A 19,277-nucleotide genomic window follows, 5' to 3' on the forward strand; every position below is an offset into this window, starting at 1 on the left:
GTCATGGATATATAGGAGTTCTTATTCTAAAAACTATGCAATTCTGGGATCTGAAACTGGAAACGGTTAGTAAAATAACAGAATCACAGATCACTGAATAAGAATAAAATTCCATTTCATATAAAGTCTCCATCCCAATACTCTTAAAGATAGGCTGTTTAGTAAAATATGACTTAATCAACTAGCATAAATTACATGGCAGTGTTTACTGTTGAGTGCACATATGCACTCGCTCACACACAGACACACACACACACACACACTCTCTCTCTCTCTCACTCGCATACAGACACTCTCACACACACATTTTAAGGCCATCATGAAGGCAAGTGTTTCATACACAGTTCTGCTAAGGAAGCAGTATGGCACAAATGTCACGCTTTTGTCTATTTAGGTTTCTTCATAGATTTACACCATAATAATGCTTTAACAGCTACACTGTCATTGATAATCAATCAGCGTCCAGTGTAATATCTTTTCAGGACACGCTCACATGACATGCATTGCACCTTAGAAGGATTAAAACAACTTTACGGCAATTCTTCTCTGATATCACTGTTCCTCTTGCTGGTATTGATGATAAGAAAAATATATCTAAAAAAGCAGTATGTAATAAAACAAGTGAGGTAACCGGGTAAGTAAGGTTATCAAAGCTCTGGGAATTTCAGAATTCTTGAGATAAAAAGTGCCTCTTTGGATGAGGAAAATCTTGCAAATAAATGATTGTTGCCTTGTATCAAGCATATCAAATATTCTTCAATGTGCACACATCACAAGTAAATTAGAAAAAAAAAAAAAAAAAAAATCAAGTTTAAAAGAAAAGAAAGAAAATCTTAGTTGCATGCTTCCAAAGGGATATTCTCAACAGCGATTGGAATAACGAAAACTTCCTCCACAATAGCACCAGACATATGCTCGTCGTGAGTACTCTGTTTATATAGAAATGGCAGTGGTGAGTGTTGATCACAATTAGCACTATTCCAGTGTATTTCCTTTCGTGTCCTGGCTAGCTTGGGCTTGTATGGCACTTACTAAGTCAGCACCTGGATAGCTACATAGTTCACAGTAACCAGGAGGTCCCTGTGGACCTGGTGGTCCCCGGATTCCTGCCACACCTTGTCTGCCTGGTGGACCTCGATCACCCGTTCGTCCAGGAACTCCAGTTCCAGATGGTCCTGGAGGACCTGAAAGGAAAAAAAAGGATACATTATATAAACTTATTGTTTTATAAAGTATTTACTATAACAAGTCAACAGAACAGAATTCTCCAGCTATGATTCCTTTACCCTCACACGATTTTTTTTTTTCCATTAAAAATAATAAATAAAGGCTGCTTGGGTTGTTTTTTGAAATGGAAAATAGTTAACTCAGACCACACCTAGGGGGTTTGAAGGGTGACACAGGTAACTATAGACCTGTTAGTTTAACTTGTGTTCTGGGGAAAATAATGGAGTCACTGGTTAAATAAGCATTACAGGATCATCTAGACAAGACTGCAGTAATAGTTAAGACACAGCATGGGTTTATTAAAGGGAGGTCTTGTCTGACCAATTTGACTGGATCACAAAGGAACTGAATGTCAAAAATAATTTTGATATCATATACTTGGATTTCAGGAAAGCTTTTGATACTGTTGCACAAATTGGAGAGGTATGGCATTAAGGGTAAATTGCTACAATGGATAAAGGGATGGTTGAGTGGGAGACGACAGAGAGTGGTAATCAATGGACACTGTGTTATTAGTGAAGTTCCCCAGGGTTTGGTGCTGGGCCCATTGTTGTTTTGTGTATTCATCAATGATATTGATGAAGGTATATCAGATTTAATGTGCAGGGTTCTTAACAAGTATGCCACTCCAACTGGATCTAGATAAGTTGGGCAAATGGGCTGAGAAGTGGCAACTGAAGTTTAACATTGACAAATGCAAAGTACTGCATATGGGTAGCAATAACCGAAGAGAAACGTACCAACTGTGTGGTACTACACTCAGGGAAGTGGAAAGTGAAAAAGAACTGGGGGTAATTGTGCAGTCAAATATGAAGTTTGTTGAGCTCTGCAGATGGGCTACCAGGGCAGTTCATGGAGTCTTATCAATGATATTTAGGAATTTTGCTGGCAGGACAGGGAGATGGTTATCCCGTTATACAAGGCAATGGTGAGGCCTCATTTTAGGAAGGATGTAGAGTCGCTAGAATGAGTACAAATAAGGGCAACAAGATTGGTGAGGGGAACAAAGGGGTGTTCTTACCAAGAAAGGCTTAAGTTCTGCAAATTGCAGTGCCTGGAGAGTAAGCACCATGATCTGATTGAGGTGTATAAGGCCTTGAATGGGTTGAGCAAACTGAATTCAAATTGAGGAAAGAAAGTTGTAGAATGGATGTGCAGAAGTCTGCTTTTAACCAGCAGGTGGTTGATTGGTGGAACAGACTTCCATCTTTTGTTGTGGAAGTTGATATCCTAAATAAATTTAAGGCTGAGCTGGAGAGGCATTTGGAACAAATGGAGGAGTGAAATGGGAGGGGTTTTTTTTGGCTGATGCTGCATCATAAGCTTGCTTTCTTGCATCGTGTGCCAATGCTAATGCAATCAGCTCCTGATAGTAACCAGAGGATTGGATGCTTTGCAGTAGTGACAGCAACACAAGTGCCAAACCATCCGAAATCATTTTGCACATTCATAGAGTTTGTGTGAGTTTTCGTTCTGCGTGATATTGAAAGTCAGAAGAAAGGCTGCAAGCGAGCATCTTCTCTAAACTTTTATAGGAGTAGAAAGAGCTCAGTGTGTGTTTTGGTATTGGAGGAAAAAAAAGTTTCCTCACTAATATTCCTCTGTATAGAAATTTTCTGATACATTTAAATGTCATGTTGAATTATACAAATTACATAATTATATAAAAAATTTAAAGAAAGCTGAATTAAATGTCTAAAAAATTTTTTATACTTTATCATTTATCATTGAGTATTACAGCTCTGATTCATACTATCTAATTTATCATTTACATACTAGAATATACTGACCAGGTAGTCCTCTGAGGCCCATGGGACCTTCTAGGCCTATTCCTTCAGGTCCTCTATCTCCTTTCTCGCCCTTTTCTCCTGAAATGAATCAGTGAATGAATAAATGAACTTTGTGTTTGGTAATTGCGATTTAATCTAAAATTAAATCGCAATTACCAAATAAATACACTAATACAAAGTGCTCATGTGGTACTCATTTCCTTCCCTACTGACAGAAATTCGATAAAAACAATAAAATTTTTCACTTCTGTTACAGCTTCAAGAAATTTATATTTTATAAATATGATACAATATCACCTCTCAAAATGAAAATATAAAATCTGACTCCATACTTGTTTACAGTTTGTATTGTAGTTTGTAGATATCCTGTATTTTCTGATTCTTTTCAGAATCAGAAAATACAGGATATATACCAACCTGCTTCAAAACTAAACTAAAACATTATTGTGTCAGTAAAATACATGATATAAACCTGAAACCACTTACAGGTGATGGAGGGATGTCTTCCAAAGTTTTTATTCACCATCTTGGTCCTTGAGACTGTTGCAGACATTTTCTCAGATATGCCAGACAAGCTCTGCTTCCTATTTGGGAGTCTAAAATGCTGATGGAACTGATATTCGGGTGAAACCCAAGTGAAGTGTACCCAATTTTGGCGAAGTCTGGACAGTCTGTGACAGACAAATCCTCTGCTTGCACCTTCACGATGGTGGGACTGTTAGTAATCCTGGGTATAACCCCCATACGCAGTGGGTGACCACCCAGGTGTGACCCAAAGTAAGCAGGGGTTGTGGCAATTCTTCCGTGTGGTGCCCACACCACACGGAAGAATGCAGCCCCTCTGTGTTACTAGGCAATGTTAGGTGGTAGATGACTCTCATTAACCAGTGCAATACCACCACTCTGCTTGAAGCTTGTGTCGAAGTCACGTTATGTCAAGGATCTGGGTATATTCTTACCATGCGTGCGCCATATCCAAAAATTTCATTTCTTCATACAGCACGTTTCCCCCCCCCCCCCCCAACACTTTTTCTTACTATTGAATACACCATGAATTGTCAGACTAATGGAGTAATCTTATCTGCGAAAAGATCTAAACCCAAACACTTCCTAGTTCATTTCACAAATATATGTGGTCTCAATTCTAATCTCAACGATGCCCATTTCCATTTGCAGTCTGCCAAACCCCCATGTACTTTTTCTGACAGAATCTCAGTTATCGGTTGATTCAACTACTGCTCATCTCAGTTGCCCAAATTATTTGCTGTATGATTCCTTTCGCCTCAAAGGTAGTACTTGTGCATATGTCCATTCCAATATTCCCTGTCAGAGACTTGGTAATTTGGAATCTCCTCATTTCGATTTTCACTACCTTAAAATCGCTCTATCTCATTCTGTCAAATTCATGTGTTGTCTCTACCATTCTCCCAAATCCATTAATCACTTGGAACTCTTTGACTTCCTCTCTTTGCAACTTGACTTTCTCCAGTCCAACTTTCTTAACAGTGAGGTAATTTTCCTTAGTGATTTTAATGTTCACAACTCCAGCTGGCCTCCATTTTCTAGTCACACACACCTGGCTAGTCGAGATGCTGAGACTTTTGCAATTACTAATGACCTTGCACATATTGTTCATTTACCTACCAGAATACCAGACAACCTAATCATACAGCCAACATGCTTGATCTTTTTCCCACAAACAACTCTTCTAAGTACACTGTCAAAGTGTCTGGTCCTTTAGGCACCTCAGATCACCAACTACTTGGTGATTGTCTCTTCTCCAATGGAGAAGAGACAATCATGGCTATTCCCAACTTCATGTTTGTAGCATTACAAGAATGCAAAATGGGATGATTTGCAAGATTTCTTTTCCTTAGTTGGATTACTGTTTCAAAACTTCTGATGTCAACGTGTTTGCTCAGATTGTGTCAGTGAAATTACTCTTGCAGGAATGGAATCCTTTATTCCAAACTCCACTTTAAAATCTCATCCTTTATCCAAACCTTGGTTTTCCAATAAATGTGCTAAGGCTGTTCAAGAGAAGAATGTTGCATAATGAAGCCATGTGAAAAAAACCCATAAAAATTCCTCGCATCATCGACTAGATTCAAACTCAGGTCTTTTCCACCTGGTATGGGGAGGACTGCGATCCTACCAACTGTGCTACCCACTAGGGCCCATATGAAGTACTTGATTTATATGATATGTAAGGGATGTGATCTAATTGATAATTGTTGAATAACGGTTGAAGAGTGGCAGTATTACGGAAACTGCAAATCACATGGGCTGTTTGTGGTGTGCTGTACTGGAGAAGTAGTGAACAAAGTAGCAAGTACACACACACACACCTCATTGATGGTTACCAGTGAACATATGCTGTCCCGCCTTGTGCAAGCCAACAGATGGAAAATGGTGGGACGGCTGACAATGGCCTTGAACCAGGGGACAACCGGTGATGTTTCCAATACCACAATGCAACGAACCCTCCACCGTATGGGCCTCTCAGTCAAGGTACCTATGCTTACTGCAACCCATTGCATGTGAATGGCGCAATTGAATCACTGACTACTGAAAAAATTGCCTTTTCTGATGGATCACATTTCAAAAATCAAAAAAAGTTTGTGGACTCCTACACACACACAAACATATATATATATATGTTTATAATTTATTGCTTATGTCATGGCATAGATTGATTTTTTCCAGGTCACGTTGGGTACCCGCCATGGTTTATGATTTACCTGATAAGCTAGTATATCATATTTTACCTTTAAAAAACTCTTACCATTATTAACTTAACTCATATATATATATATATATATATATATTGAAAATCGGGGACTTCGGCCAATGCGACATCAGCACACAGTGAAATGCTAATGCGACTGCGCCATAAAAATAACCATACATAAAAACAAATTAAAAGCGGGAAATTCCCTTTTTCGACTCTACCACCTACACTGGACCACATTAAGTAAGTAGTTGTAGTATAACAATATAAAAGGCTTACCCGTTGGGCTTTGTGTATTCTATCACATTTGCTGAAGAGATTGTAAAAAAATAACTAATTAATAATTAATACTAGTTTAGCTAACAATAATTAAGAAAATTAATATAAATAAAATAGCAAAGCTGTGATAGATACAAACAGAAACGAGTAAGTATAAAAGCATTACATCGAATGGGCTGTTAATCCACTCAAAGCCCCCGATGAAGTAGGGGATTGACGGCCACGTGATGTAAAGCAAAAATGTATAAATATTATTATATAGTTATAAAAAAAAATGTATAAATATTATTATATAGTTATAAAATAGTATTGATAATTACCTATTGCTACAGATACATAAAAAATTTTCATCAGTAATTATCATGAAAATTTCTTTAGCAATACGCAATAAGTTTCTAAATCCTAAATGTATAGGCCATGTGAATTTAAGATAACCGAGACAAGGCTAGCTTAAAGACCAGTATTGTATTAACGCCAATACCTATATGTAAAAAAAACACCAGTATTTAAGAAAATCGATGTAAACGTATATATATATATATATATATATATATATAGCAGACTCTCGATTAACCGGGACACTTCAAGACTCCAAATTAAAAACAACCAGAAATCATAAAATTCAAGTAATAACTAGAATAGGTGTAAATAAGCGACAAGAAGCGGTGTCACTGGGAGATTAATGTACCTATTACCTTGCAACCCCCACCGTCTTCACACCTGCTACTCAAAAAAAAAAAATAAATAAAGAGAGCAAATGTTTAGTTTGTTTTAGTGCATTGCATCGATTACTATGTTCCATTGCACCACAAAAAGACAAATTTTGGGCTGAACTCCAGTATAGAGTACACCAATGAAGGCGGTGATCGACAGGTGATGGCACCTCCGACTCAGTTCTGTGACTGGGTGATTATTGTGGAGGCATTTTCTTTCTGATTGTTTTGTGTCATCGAAGAGGGGAGTGCTTAGCTTAGGTAGGATGTTTATTCCTCCATCCCACTGTTTTTGAATCGGAAAATAAGTTCGCAATCTAAAAACAGAGGCAAGTGGGGGGGGGGAACATCCTAGGCATACCAACCTAGGAGGACGGTGGGAGCAGTCAAAACTTGTCAATCACTGCTTTCCCACTGTTTTGGTAGCCGACATGTTGGACAGGGTACACTAATCTGGAGTTTTACCAAATTTTGTTTTGTTATTTAAGTTGGGGATGTTGAAATTTTTTTTTAGTAAATATTTTTTGCTTAGAAATCATGAAAATGATGGTTAAACATAAGAGTTGTGCTTTCAACCAAACAAAAACTTGAAATTATTCAAAAGTGTGAAAACTGTGCATCTTTTAAATCTTTAATGAATCATTATAATGTTGCTGACCACACTATATGCTATGTCGTAAAAAATAAAGTGAAGTAGTGTGTGGTAAGTTTTTTTGTTTTTTATCTATCACCATATTTTTTACAGAGGTTGCTGACCATTTTTCGATACAGTAGTCCACGACTTACGTAACTTTTTTTCACTCTTTTTTTTTTTTTTTTTTTTTTAGGATTGTAAAAAAAAAAAAAAAAAAAAAAAATGAGCAATCAATAATGGCACGCACAAATTGCACAAGTGAGATACGGAGTAACAAGCTTAAAAATAGGAATGAAGAGAAAATTCTTAAAATTTATTTATGTTTTTTTTATGACTAAAGATTTCAGTGAAGGGGATACACATTTCACCATAATAACGTAAAACCCACAAAATTCCAGCTATCGGTATTATCGCAAATGCAATAAGATAAGAGTTTACTATCCATTTATAATGAATTGTACTAACAGAAAGCCCAATAAACCAGAAACTGCAAATTGTCTTTACTGTTTTATGATAGGGACCTTTAGAAATGTGCTTTAGTAAAATGTGAGATTGCATGGGGTGATAATAGTGTTTTCACCTTAACCCTGTGAAGTTCCTTTCAGAAAATTTAATTTTGACCGTTATCATGGTGCCACCTAAGAGAATAAGTGACAGCGGTACTAGTAAATCTACCAAGTTGGATCAGAAAATTAAAATAATAAGGATATATGAAAATGATCAAACATTAACAAGTATCATGCGGAATTCAGATTTATCAGTGTCCATGGTGAACACAATAATAAAGGACAAAGACAAGAATATGAGAAGTGGTGAAGGGTTGGCACCAATGAAGCCAACTATAATAACCAAGGCTACGAAATACATACAATATCAGTTTTTATATTGCAATAACAGCGTTTTTTTCTTTCCTTATGTGCCACTCCGGCTACTTCACTGCTGTCCCCAGATAAAGTTTTTAATTGAATTAATTAAAAATATATAACTATTTTTCTTCATTCTTCTGAGGACATTATGTGGTTTTGTAATATCAGGATATGGAAGCAATATTTTATTAGTCGTTCACGAGTTACGTAAAACTTAACTTATGTAAGAAATCCTGGAACATATCTCTTACGTACTGTATTTTTGGATTAACTGAGATATCGATTATCAGGGATTTTTTTTTTAATCGTCTACTGTGTATATATATGTGTTTCTCTGTGCGTGTGTATATGCAAGAATGCTGGAATTTTTTGAAAAGAAAATTCAAAGTTTTATGTTTAAAACAACTCAACTCTTATTTTTACATAAATATATAATACTAACTTTATTTATCGTCAATTTGCTATACACAGAACGAATAATTTCACCAGTTCCAGAAGGTCCATTTCACAGGCTCCAGTTTGGGAAATGCTGCCCTAGACTACTATAACTACCTAATCATTGTAGCTGATTGGGTATACCTCTTCACATAGTGGACAAAGTGGCTTCCCACAACCACGCCATCAGGACTCTGCAAATGCCAGAGGTGTGTGGTTTTCCTTGTTTTCTGTTATTGTTTTGGCTACTTGATTGTGGGCCCCCATGTTCCTCGTCCATTACCATGGAAGGTAAGCCAGGCAGTGGGGAGATAACATACGTTCACTGGCTATCCTCTGTCAGGGTCGCCTGAGTTTCTTGGACAGAGGACAAGATAAAAAAAAAATTATTTGAATCAAGCTCAGGGGTATGGTACAAGAAGGGGAGTAAAGTAGGGAGAAAGTGTGTAGTGGTTGTAGAGAAGGCAGCTGCCCACATTCAGTGGAGCAAAGTTGCTCACACCGGGGCGGAAGGGGAGAAACAGAAAATGGAGGAAAGTCTCGTGGTTAGAGAGTTGAGAAGTAGTTAGGAATTCCTAACCAGCCCAAGGCTGGGTTAGCATGTGAGACTGAGGGCTGATGACCCTCCTATGTGTGTGTCCTGTGGCACAATTTTAACGATCAGACACCTTTTAATTGACTGTCCAGATTTTAGCAGCATTCGTTTTACCGCTTTTAATCATCTGACTGAGCCATATACACTCAGTCAGATTTTATCCGACAATGACAACGTGTCTGCTGTTTTTAGCTATTTTAAATCAATAAAAGTTTTTAATTGTATTTAAAATTTATGTTATTGTTACGTCTTTATTGATTTATTTTTTATATCTTTGTTATTATATATCTGGACATGGTGGCCTTACTAATTAGGTCACCGAGAGTTTAAATTTTTTAAATATTACCTAGTCTTGGCGCATTATAGCCTTAGTTGCTAATGTGCCAAAATATCCAAACAAACCAAACCAAACCATGTGAGACAGACCTGTGAGAGAGTCAATCAAGACATCAATCCAGGTTTACAGATCACGGGAGATTTTCAAAGGAGTCGCTGTTCATAGAGGCACTGCTATTTAGTGAAATGAAGAGCTGTATTTGTCATTGTGAGAAGAGTCCTGGCTGTGAAGAGATCCTGCACAAACTGTGTGAATGCCAAGTAGTAGTTTTTCTCAGTAACAAAGAAGTGGCCTGTCATGAGGGAGATCATGGATTCTCGAGATTAAGGTACTTCTCTGATCTTCATAGTGAGGATGTCAGAAAACAAGACGCTCCCAGTCCTCAACCTGGCCACAGAAGCAGAAGGAATCATCAATGACACCCAGAGATGTGAGTGTCTGCTTGATGGAGCTGTGTCCTGTGATTAAGATGGTGGCGTGCAGACCAGTTGAGAACCAAGGGAAGGTCAAGGATATATCTGATAGGAATTTCTTTGTAATAGGCCCTTTGATTGTGACCATCCATCTTGCTTGCCAGGGTTGGTTAGTGTTGCAGAAAGAGTTCTCTTTTCCTGCTTGATGTTGAATGTATTTCCCAAGATGGTAGTTAGAATTCCTCTTGAAAGCAATAATGGAGGCTGTGGTGGATCACTTCCAAGTCTAGGAGTACTACTGATAGTGCAGCAAACCCTAGTTGTAGCCAAAAGGATACTTACTGACAGTGCAGCAGACCCTAGTTGTAGCCAAAAGGATGCAGCACTGTGTGGTAGCTAGTCTCTTATCGTTTCTTTTGAGGGTGGCCTTGGAAACCAAGCCTCAACACCACGGGTAGTGATCAGAAGAAAGGGTGCGACGATTTAACCCCCAGTCGCTCCTGCTCACACAGATACCCCTGCACAGTGATTGTCTTCCCGAAGGGCAACAGGATAATGCGATCTACTATTTTGCTGGTATTGTTAGAGAGTGGTTACCTTGGCAGCCAAATTCACTGGATATGAATCTCATAGAAATATCTGAGATCGACAGATTCAGTGCTTCGATCTCCTGGCAACATGGTATAACATACCTCCTGCAGCATTCAGATGCCTTATATAGTCCATGCCTTGCCGTGTGGTGGGGTTCTAGACAAGAAATAGAGGGGCACCCTTGTGGAAGAAGCCCATCATCCACATGGAGGGGGGGGGGGGAACAAACAAGAAAAGTAAAAGATTTGTGGTGGTAGGGTTCATCAATTGAAAAATAGGAATGAGAAGGGAGTATGGGTAAGTTGGGCAGAGATCAACCGAGGACAGTAGTTCCCTCTGAATAATCCCACAGCCAGACCAGCTGTAGCCAGTGTCAGCATATCCCACACCATGCCACAAATGAGTGGGAATGACATCAACAGTGCAGGGGGGTTCCATGTAGGTTGCCTTCATTGCTGTCCAATTTGGAGGGGGCCTGCTACAACAACACATACTACCATTCATTCCACTCAGTATACAGCTGCCATACTAACAAGTACTTTTTTACTTATTGAGGGACAGACTGGTTTCCAATAATACACAGCACTTGCTCACACATTCAGACAGGACACAAGTGCCACCAAAATGAAGACATATACCAAGATGACTTTTTTTTTCTTTTGAGCAAATCACAGGGTTCACAGCAATTCACACAGTGACCAGTTTTTACACTTTCATTTGTACTGTTTAACCCCGAGATAACATAAAATTTTTATATGCAGTATATTCAGGGCACAACAGTCAAAATGCATGGAGCAATCTTCATTTATGCACATCCAAGGAAGTGCATATTCAACTAATTCATAACAGTACCCTGAATAAGACTATCTCACACAAGTTATGATTTTTGTTTTTTCCCTCCGGGTTGAGTGGCCTCATTTCCCACCCAGTATATTACAGTGTTATGCATGCATGGAAGCAAAACACCAAATTTACTCATTATAAGAAGACACATACATTAGTATTTATTAATGGCTGCATGGTGCAAGAAAGCCTATGGCGTATGCTGCATCAGCCAAAAAAAAAAAAAAAAAACCCAAATAAAACAATGATAATTAATAAAAGAAAAGGAAATTAAACTTATCATCCTATGCGCTTCCCTGACCTGAAGGTACTATCCAGATGACCTTTGAATTTCCCCAAACTGTCAGCCTCTACCACCCATGTAGGCAACTTATTCCAGTAATTTATAACTCGCTGGCTAAAATAAAACTTCCTGCAGTCTAATCTAAACATTTCCCCCCGTAACTTGAACTTATGTCTCCTAGTTCTAGCATCATTTATAATCTTGAAAATTTCGTCCTCATTCATTTTACTGATGCATTAGCATTAGTAGAGGCATTTGATGCAAGAAAGCAAGCTTATGCAGCATCAGCCAAAAAAAAAAAAATAAAGTAAAATAAATAAATAAAAAATAACCACTTCACCCCTCTTGTTCGTTCGAAATACCTGTCCAGCTGAGCCTTAAACTTATTTAGGCTATCAACTTCCACGACAAGGGATGGAAGTCTGTTCCACCTACCAACCACCCGCTGGCTAAAGGCAAATTTCCGCACATCTGTCTTTCCTCAATTTGAACTTATGCCCTCTCAGGTGATTATTCTGAGCAAGAGGAAGAATCCCATCAGCATTGAGCATGCTCAAACCATTCAAAGCTTTGTACACCTCTATCAGATCACCTCGCTGGTGCCTAGTCTCCAGACACTGTAATTCGCAAAACTTAAGCCTTTCTTCGTAAGAGCACCCCTTTGTTCCATTCACTAATCTTGTTGCTCTTCTCTGTACTCATTCCAGCAGCTCTACATCCTTCTTGAAATGAGGCCTCCAGGCCTGTATACAGTACTCTAGGTGTGGCCTTATACAAGGGAATAATCACCTCCTTATCCCTGCTAGAAAAGTTCCTATATATCATTGACAATACACCATGAGCTACTCTTGCAGCCCATCTGCACTGCTCAGAGAACTTCATATCTGCCTGCACAACCACCCCCAGGTCCCTTTCATTCTCTACCACTGTCAGTTTAGTACCACAGAGTTGATACGTTGCTCTGGGGTTGCTGTTTCCCCATATGTAGTACTTTACATTTGTCAATGTTAAACTTCATTTGCCACCTCTCAGCCCATCTGCTCAACCTTTCCAGATGCCTCTTAGAACCTTAAACACCTCAATCAAATCTCCTCTAAGGTGTCTAGTTTCCAAACTCTGCAACCCACATATTCGAAGTCTTTCTTCATAAGGACGCCCTTTTGCCGATCTCACCAGGCGAGTTACCCGTCTTTGCACCCTTTCAAGAAGCTCGATGTCTTTCTTAAGGTGCAGTCTCCATACTTGAACACAGTATTCCAAGTGTGTTAATAATAATACATTGAAAATAAAATGAATTCAGTAACCTGGAGCTGGATGGGAAACACATTCTAGCAGGCCAGACACATTTGAGCTCAAGTCATCATCAGGTAAGAAGTTGCAGCATGGTTTCTTCTCCTAGTCTCAAAAGCTTTTTGAGCAAACTCAGAGAAGGCCATGTAATGCATGTCATCAGAGATGCTCATCTCCACAGTTTATAGGTCCTATTTTGCTGATTAATCTGTGGGGATAATTGGGGCAGTCATAAGACATGGGTCCAATCCTCTTCTGTACCATAGGTCCATTTAGGGTCCTGTATGAGGCCCAATTGACATAGTTTTGCATTCAGGGAACCATGCCCTCTTAGTAAAAACGTTGTATATAAGCCTGGGGAAGACCAGGGTTACCTCTAGCAGGAATCCCCTTTGTCTGATCCCACCTGTCCTGCCATTGCTGCTATAGACAGGTCAGTATTCGCTTCTCGTGTGGTGGGGATACTGATGGAAAGAGAGGATATACCCACTATTAGATAGTCAACATTTTGATTGGACAGTGTATTTAAAATTATTCTTTTAATCTTGCGCCATCCAAGGAAGTGCATAATTTATTTGAGATGAGGAATGGAATCAATGTACAGTAGACTGTTGAAATAATGGCACTCCAAATAATATGGCAGACTGAGATCAGATGATTACATACAACACATGTGTCTTGCAGTGTTGAAAAAAGAAAACAGCAAGTCATGTGATTACTATACAGGAATACCTCACATTCGTGGTTAATTCGTGCCAAAAAAATACCGCGCTATGCGAAACCACACTGATCGAGGTATTATTAGTATGTATTTTAATGTAATACGTTCCGACAATTCGATTATATGGGTCGAGTTGCAAAGATATATAGATGTTTGTTCACTATAAATTGATGCACATGAAATTCTTGCAAAAAAAGAAACTAAAATGAAAAATACTAGTAAATACAGTACAAATGATTTTTACTGCAGTATGTACATACCAAAAGAATATAAGTGAAGTATGTACTGTATTTTTCTTTTGTAAAATAACCGATCAGCTTAGTTTGCAGTTTTCTTTCTTCTTTTTATCTGCATACATCTCTTTATAACATCGAATGTCATTTTGCAATGCCTGCCTTACTTTCATACCTCGTTCGATGTTTGGATCTAGAAGAACACACGACGCCATTGCATTTCTTCTTTCCACTCATATTTGCGTATAAAGGTGTAACGTTTTTAAAAAATAATCTTTAATAAAAATACACAGTGAAAAATATTTGTACAGCTTACGCACAATCAATGACCTCACTGCTCGGAATCTAGAGTGTTTACTAATCTATCAAAGCTAGCAGGGTCTGTATATAATGGGAGTTGCGACAAGTCAGCGTGGCCTTGAATCCATAACGCATTGGCCTATGTGCTGGCATTATAATACATATATACATATCAAATGTATTGGTGCATAATGCAGTTAATTTTTTTTCAATTTGTAAACCACGCTATAGCAAAACCTGCACTGTTCGAAACTGCACTATGCGATTCCTGTATTTGTTTATGTTCGCCATTTTGAAAGTGATTCGTGTATTCAGGGCACAACAGTCAACATGCATGGAACAATCTTCATTTATGCACATCCAAGGAAGTGCATATTCAACTAATTCATAACAGTACCCCGAATAAGACTATCTCACAGAAGTTATGATTTTTGTTTTTGCCCTTTGGGTTGAGTGGCCTTGTTTCCCACCCAGTATATTACAGTGTTATGCATACATGGAAGCAAGGTACCCCACTCCATTAATGAACTCCGGGTGGTCCTTCTGTGCAGCTAGCCAGGATACCTGAGGACACTTTCCGAGATCTCGTGGTCGATGCCGAGCAAGGTGCAAGTGGTTATCACAGCGAAATATTTGCCCAATGCACTATTAGGTAGGCAGGCATGATTTTGTTCAAGAATATATATGTGGAGCAATGTTTAAAAATTTCAGTTCCAGGAACATGCCAACACTATTATTTTACTTAAAATTAATCTATTTACATAAATTGTAATTGCATGATTAATATATAAAGATTGGAACAGGGGCTACACATACAATGATTCATTTTAAATATTCTGCACAAATGACAGAATTGAAAGATATTTTGCTAATAAACTAAACTAATGAACTATACCTTTTGGTCCAGCAGATCCAGGTGGGCCTGGAATGCCTGGCATTCCCATAAATCCTCGTTCTCCTGGAAGTCCCGGTGTTCCTGGATCACCTGAATTCAATACAAAATAATATATCTGTAGATATTTTATTGGAATTACGCTTGCACAAATGATATTTCCTTCCTTCCCCCCACCCTTGTTCGTCAGTAAAACGTTTCTAGTAGAGAAGATTAATACTATTTACATGGAAGAAACATCAGAGTAGTTGCTGTTTGCAGATAATGTAATAATTATAGGCCAGAGGTAACCAAAGCCATTAGGTCTAAAATTTAATATCAAACAGGAAGAGAGAGAAGCAGAAAAAATAGCTTTTCAGCACGGAAGAGAGAGAAAAACAAAGTACAGAAGTTTATAAACTCAAGAAGCATGTTGCAGAGGAAACATTTGTATGGGGATGATGAATGTCGTTGTGTCAAATTAGACGTGTAGTTATTAGAAGCAGGCACGTGTACACCGAAGAAATGGGGGGGAGAGGTGCACAGTCATGAAGGGCAGAAAAGGATAGTAAGGATGCTTATTATTATTATTATTATTATTCGGTTTTTAGGAGCATTAGCAACTAAGGCCATATTGCTCCGGGATATGCGGTGGTCATTCCCTGACCTTTCCGCATCCTCTGTATTTGGTGGTGACGGGCTCGAACCACGGTCTAATCAAGGAGCGTGTGCTACGCACTGCTGCTCCTTCCCACCTGGCTACGGAGGCGCCAGTAAGGATGCATGGACAGTCCTATTTAATATCAGTATAGATTGGAATAAATGATTTACACAACCAACAGCAGCAATGCTGAACTATTAAGCCAAATCACTGGTTTAGTAGCTCTGGAACTACTAAATCAGTGCAATGCACATTGCTGCTATTTCTTGCAAGTTAAAGTATGTATGGGTTCATGTCTAATGTGCCACGCAAACAAACATTCATCTCCACTTGTATACTTTGTATTCAAGTAGAACGTCTACGAATGGACCTGTAGTGCCAAGTGTGTGTATCAGTGTGTTTGCAGTGTAAAAAAAAAAGGCCCCTTCACCACCAGGGAGCAGGGGCCTGCTACCCAGTGCCTGTCCCTAGTCTCATGGAGCTGGGCTTGAGTATACTCACTGTCAGTGCTACCAGCACCATCTCTGCGCCCGCCGAAGGTAGCACAATACCAGTGGACCCCAACTCTCTTTCGGCTCCCAGGCAGCCCAATGTGGGAACAACAAAAAAAAATGCCTTTAACGGCAACAAAGTCCCCTGGTCCTTAGGGTAATCCCTTACGTCCGGGTTAATAATCCCATATCCCCAATTGAACAAATTCCAACAAATAGAAGTTAAACTAAGTGAGGGATTCCTACATACTCAAAACCTTGTATATTGCCGAAATTCCCCGATATTCAGGGAAAATGAATCAGCCACCGTCTGCGACAAAAATTAAAAGCAACCAAGTTGCTTTTCTATCCAGTAGACAGATAAATGAAATACAGTAGGGTGAGGCTTAGAATTTAACAAATGCCAATGAAGAGTCATCAAAGGATGCTATATTAACAACCAAGGTAGAAAAACAGTGGCAGCTGGCATTGTCAACAAATGGAAGTATCATGGTGCTACTACAGCGCATAAATTTTCGGTATACTGCAGAAATTGATGGAAAGAGTTCGCATCCTATCCTCACCGAATATTGTCTACCAGAAGGCCACAAGAATTGATATTAATACAAGAAAAATAAGTAGGGAACTCCATAGTATTATGACACACATTTGATAAAAGCATGCTCCTATAATGACTTATTTATTAATGTGAAAACATCTATAGCGGCACCTAAAATTGGAATATAACGGAAGTTTAGCAACACATCAAACTACCCATGCAACTGCTGTGAAATAGTGAAATTAAAGCGATAGCGTACGGGGCCATGGTAGCCATGTGAAAATGTTACCGGCTTGCTGAATAGCTGGTCGAGGTTTGATTCCAGCTGCTACCCTTAAGGGAATTTTTCCACGGGTTTTCCATTCAGTATTAAGTTTGGCAGTCTCAAACCGTGGTTGTGAGGTTTTTCACCGGGATGATTCCAGTTTTTCTTTTACAATAGACAAACCGCCCTTCGCGACGAGGGATATATGACAATTTGATGATAGGGCTAGGGATGCGCATAGACTAAACTTAGTAGCGTTTTCGCTGCGGACTTTACTCTTCAGGCAAGAGGGTTAGTGGGTTGCGTCCTGACTATTTAACAGACATGTTCAGCTCCTTAAATGAATGCATTGCATGCGCTACGGCAGTGGGTTTCATCAGCAGCTAAAATCCATCGATTAAAATGCGTATAATTATGCTTTTCAGAAAAACCAATTGCTGGGCTTTGCATCTGCTGCAAAATATGTTCATTACAAAAAAAAAAAGGTAGTTACTATGTGCAGAGCATTTCATTTCAGGTGTTATTAGCAAAGGTTAATAATTAACAATTTACAACAAAAATCACTATTTATGTGCATGTCAGCAAGCATAATATCCAGTGCTATAGCATATGGATAGCAATAGGCGCATTATGCATATATGCTAACATTCTTACAAACAGGACCATATTTTACAAAGCCCATGTGATACATATTCCAAAAAAAGAAAATAATAATAATTGGTGTGATTTTAATGAAATATAGGAAGGATCGAAAATTTTTTCTTACAGAGCCAAATATAAAACTTCCTTAAAACCCATCCACTGGGAGGAGGCATGCAGATGGACGGATAAAGAAATAATAATTGTAGCATTTCTATTGGTCCGATTTTAATGATATTTGGAATGCTCAACAAATCTTTCTAAAAGGTCCAAATTTTATTTCATGAAAATCCATCCTCAGAGTTTGAGTTGTTACATGCTAGCTATTGCCTTCACCGCGGCAGCATGTTGAAGGCAATAGGTGCATTATGCATATATGCTAACATTCTTACAAACAGAACCATATTTTACAAATCGGGCAGTTAATTGCATTATTTATGTTTAGGTTCGTATGTTCACTTTTATTTATTTTTGATGTAAAAACATCTACAGCGGCACCTAACAATGTAATCTAATGGAAATGCAAATGTTGTGGTTAAATATTTGTATTTTTTCCCAATCATACTTATGACTGGGAAAAAATTATACTCTTATACTGAAGCCTCTCTTACCAAGAGAGGCTTAAGTTCTGCAAATTGCAATGGCTGGAGACTAGGCACCTGCGCAGTGATCTGATTGAGGTATATAAGGCCTTGAATGGGTCGAGCACGCTGAATTCTGATGGGATCCTTCCACTTGTTCAGATTACGAACCTAAGGGGGCATAAATTCAAATTAAGAAAAGACAGATGTAGAATAGGCGGGTGGTTAATTGCTGGAACAAACTTCCATCTGTCGTTGTGGAAGTTGATAGGTTGAATAAATTTAAGGAAGAACTGGACAGGCATTTGGAGGGAATGGTGTGATTTTTTTTTTTTTTGGCTGATGCAGCATAAGCTCATACACATGCCGCCACTACTACTACTACTGTGCCGATGTAGTCTCGAAGCTACAACTATGCTTCCTGCTGTTACTAAGATTGTGACATCATACTATTCTACAAATCGATTTCGCTAACCTCTTCCAAGCCAAGAATGTTTTCACATAAAACATCTTTCGTGAGTACGGGTACACATGCTTTAATTTTTTTTTTCTTAAAATGTCTTCATAATTGGGGTCGGTATTGGTCCCCATACAGTTTATAATTGCTTAACTTGATGTTTGAATTAGTAGTCTTTGTGTAGTGCAGGGCGAACACTATTGAATTTTGTGGTCAATTGAAACAGCTCGGTAGCTCATTCAAGAAATTTTCATCAGTAAAGGAGCTGAAAACTACAGAGACATCTCGACAATACGAGATATGCCAAAAAAGATGTTGATTTCATTAAATTTACTTTTTTTGGTTACGTTAAAAAAAAAATAATAATTAAAGCGTGTGTACGAAAGAGGTTAGCGAAATCCATTTATAGAATACAATAGTACGATTGAAACAATACGAACATTTAACCACAACATTTGCATTTCCATTGTTATGTACCGCTATACATGTTTTC

At 38.5% G+C, this 19,277-nt stretch overlaps 1 protein-coding gene across 1 annotated transcript in view; it reads right to left on the bottom strand.

Moving 5' to 3' along the window:
- Positions 1-845: 845 nt before the first annotated feature.
- The window catches only part of LOC150085454 (uncharacterized), an 860,907-nt gene continuing 842,475 nt past the window's right edge, over positions 846-19,277 (bottom strand). The window contains exons 42-44 of the mRNA XM_090374571.1: positions 15,177-15,266; positions 3,018-3,095; positions 846-1,184 (exon numbers count right to left, since the gene is read on the bottom strand). Coding sequence (XP_090230697.1) covers positions 976-1,184; positions 3,018-3,095; positions 15,177-15,266 — 377 coding nt within the window. The 3' untranslated portion in view covers positions 846-975. The remainder of the gene's footprint in view (positions 1,185-3,017; positions 3,096-15,176; positions 15,267-19,277) is intronic.

The sequence above is a fragment of the Mastigoproctus giganteus genome, chromosome 5 (genome assembly GCF_048544385.1).
Source record: "Mastigoproctus giganteus isolate SK-2022 chromosome 5, ASM4854438v1, whole genome shotgun sequence".
NCBI lineage: Eukaryota > Metazoa > Arthropoda > Arachnida > Uropygi > Thelyphonidae > Mastigoproctus > Mastigoproctus giganteus.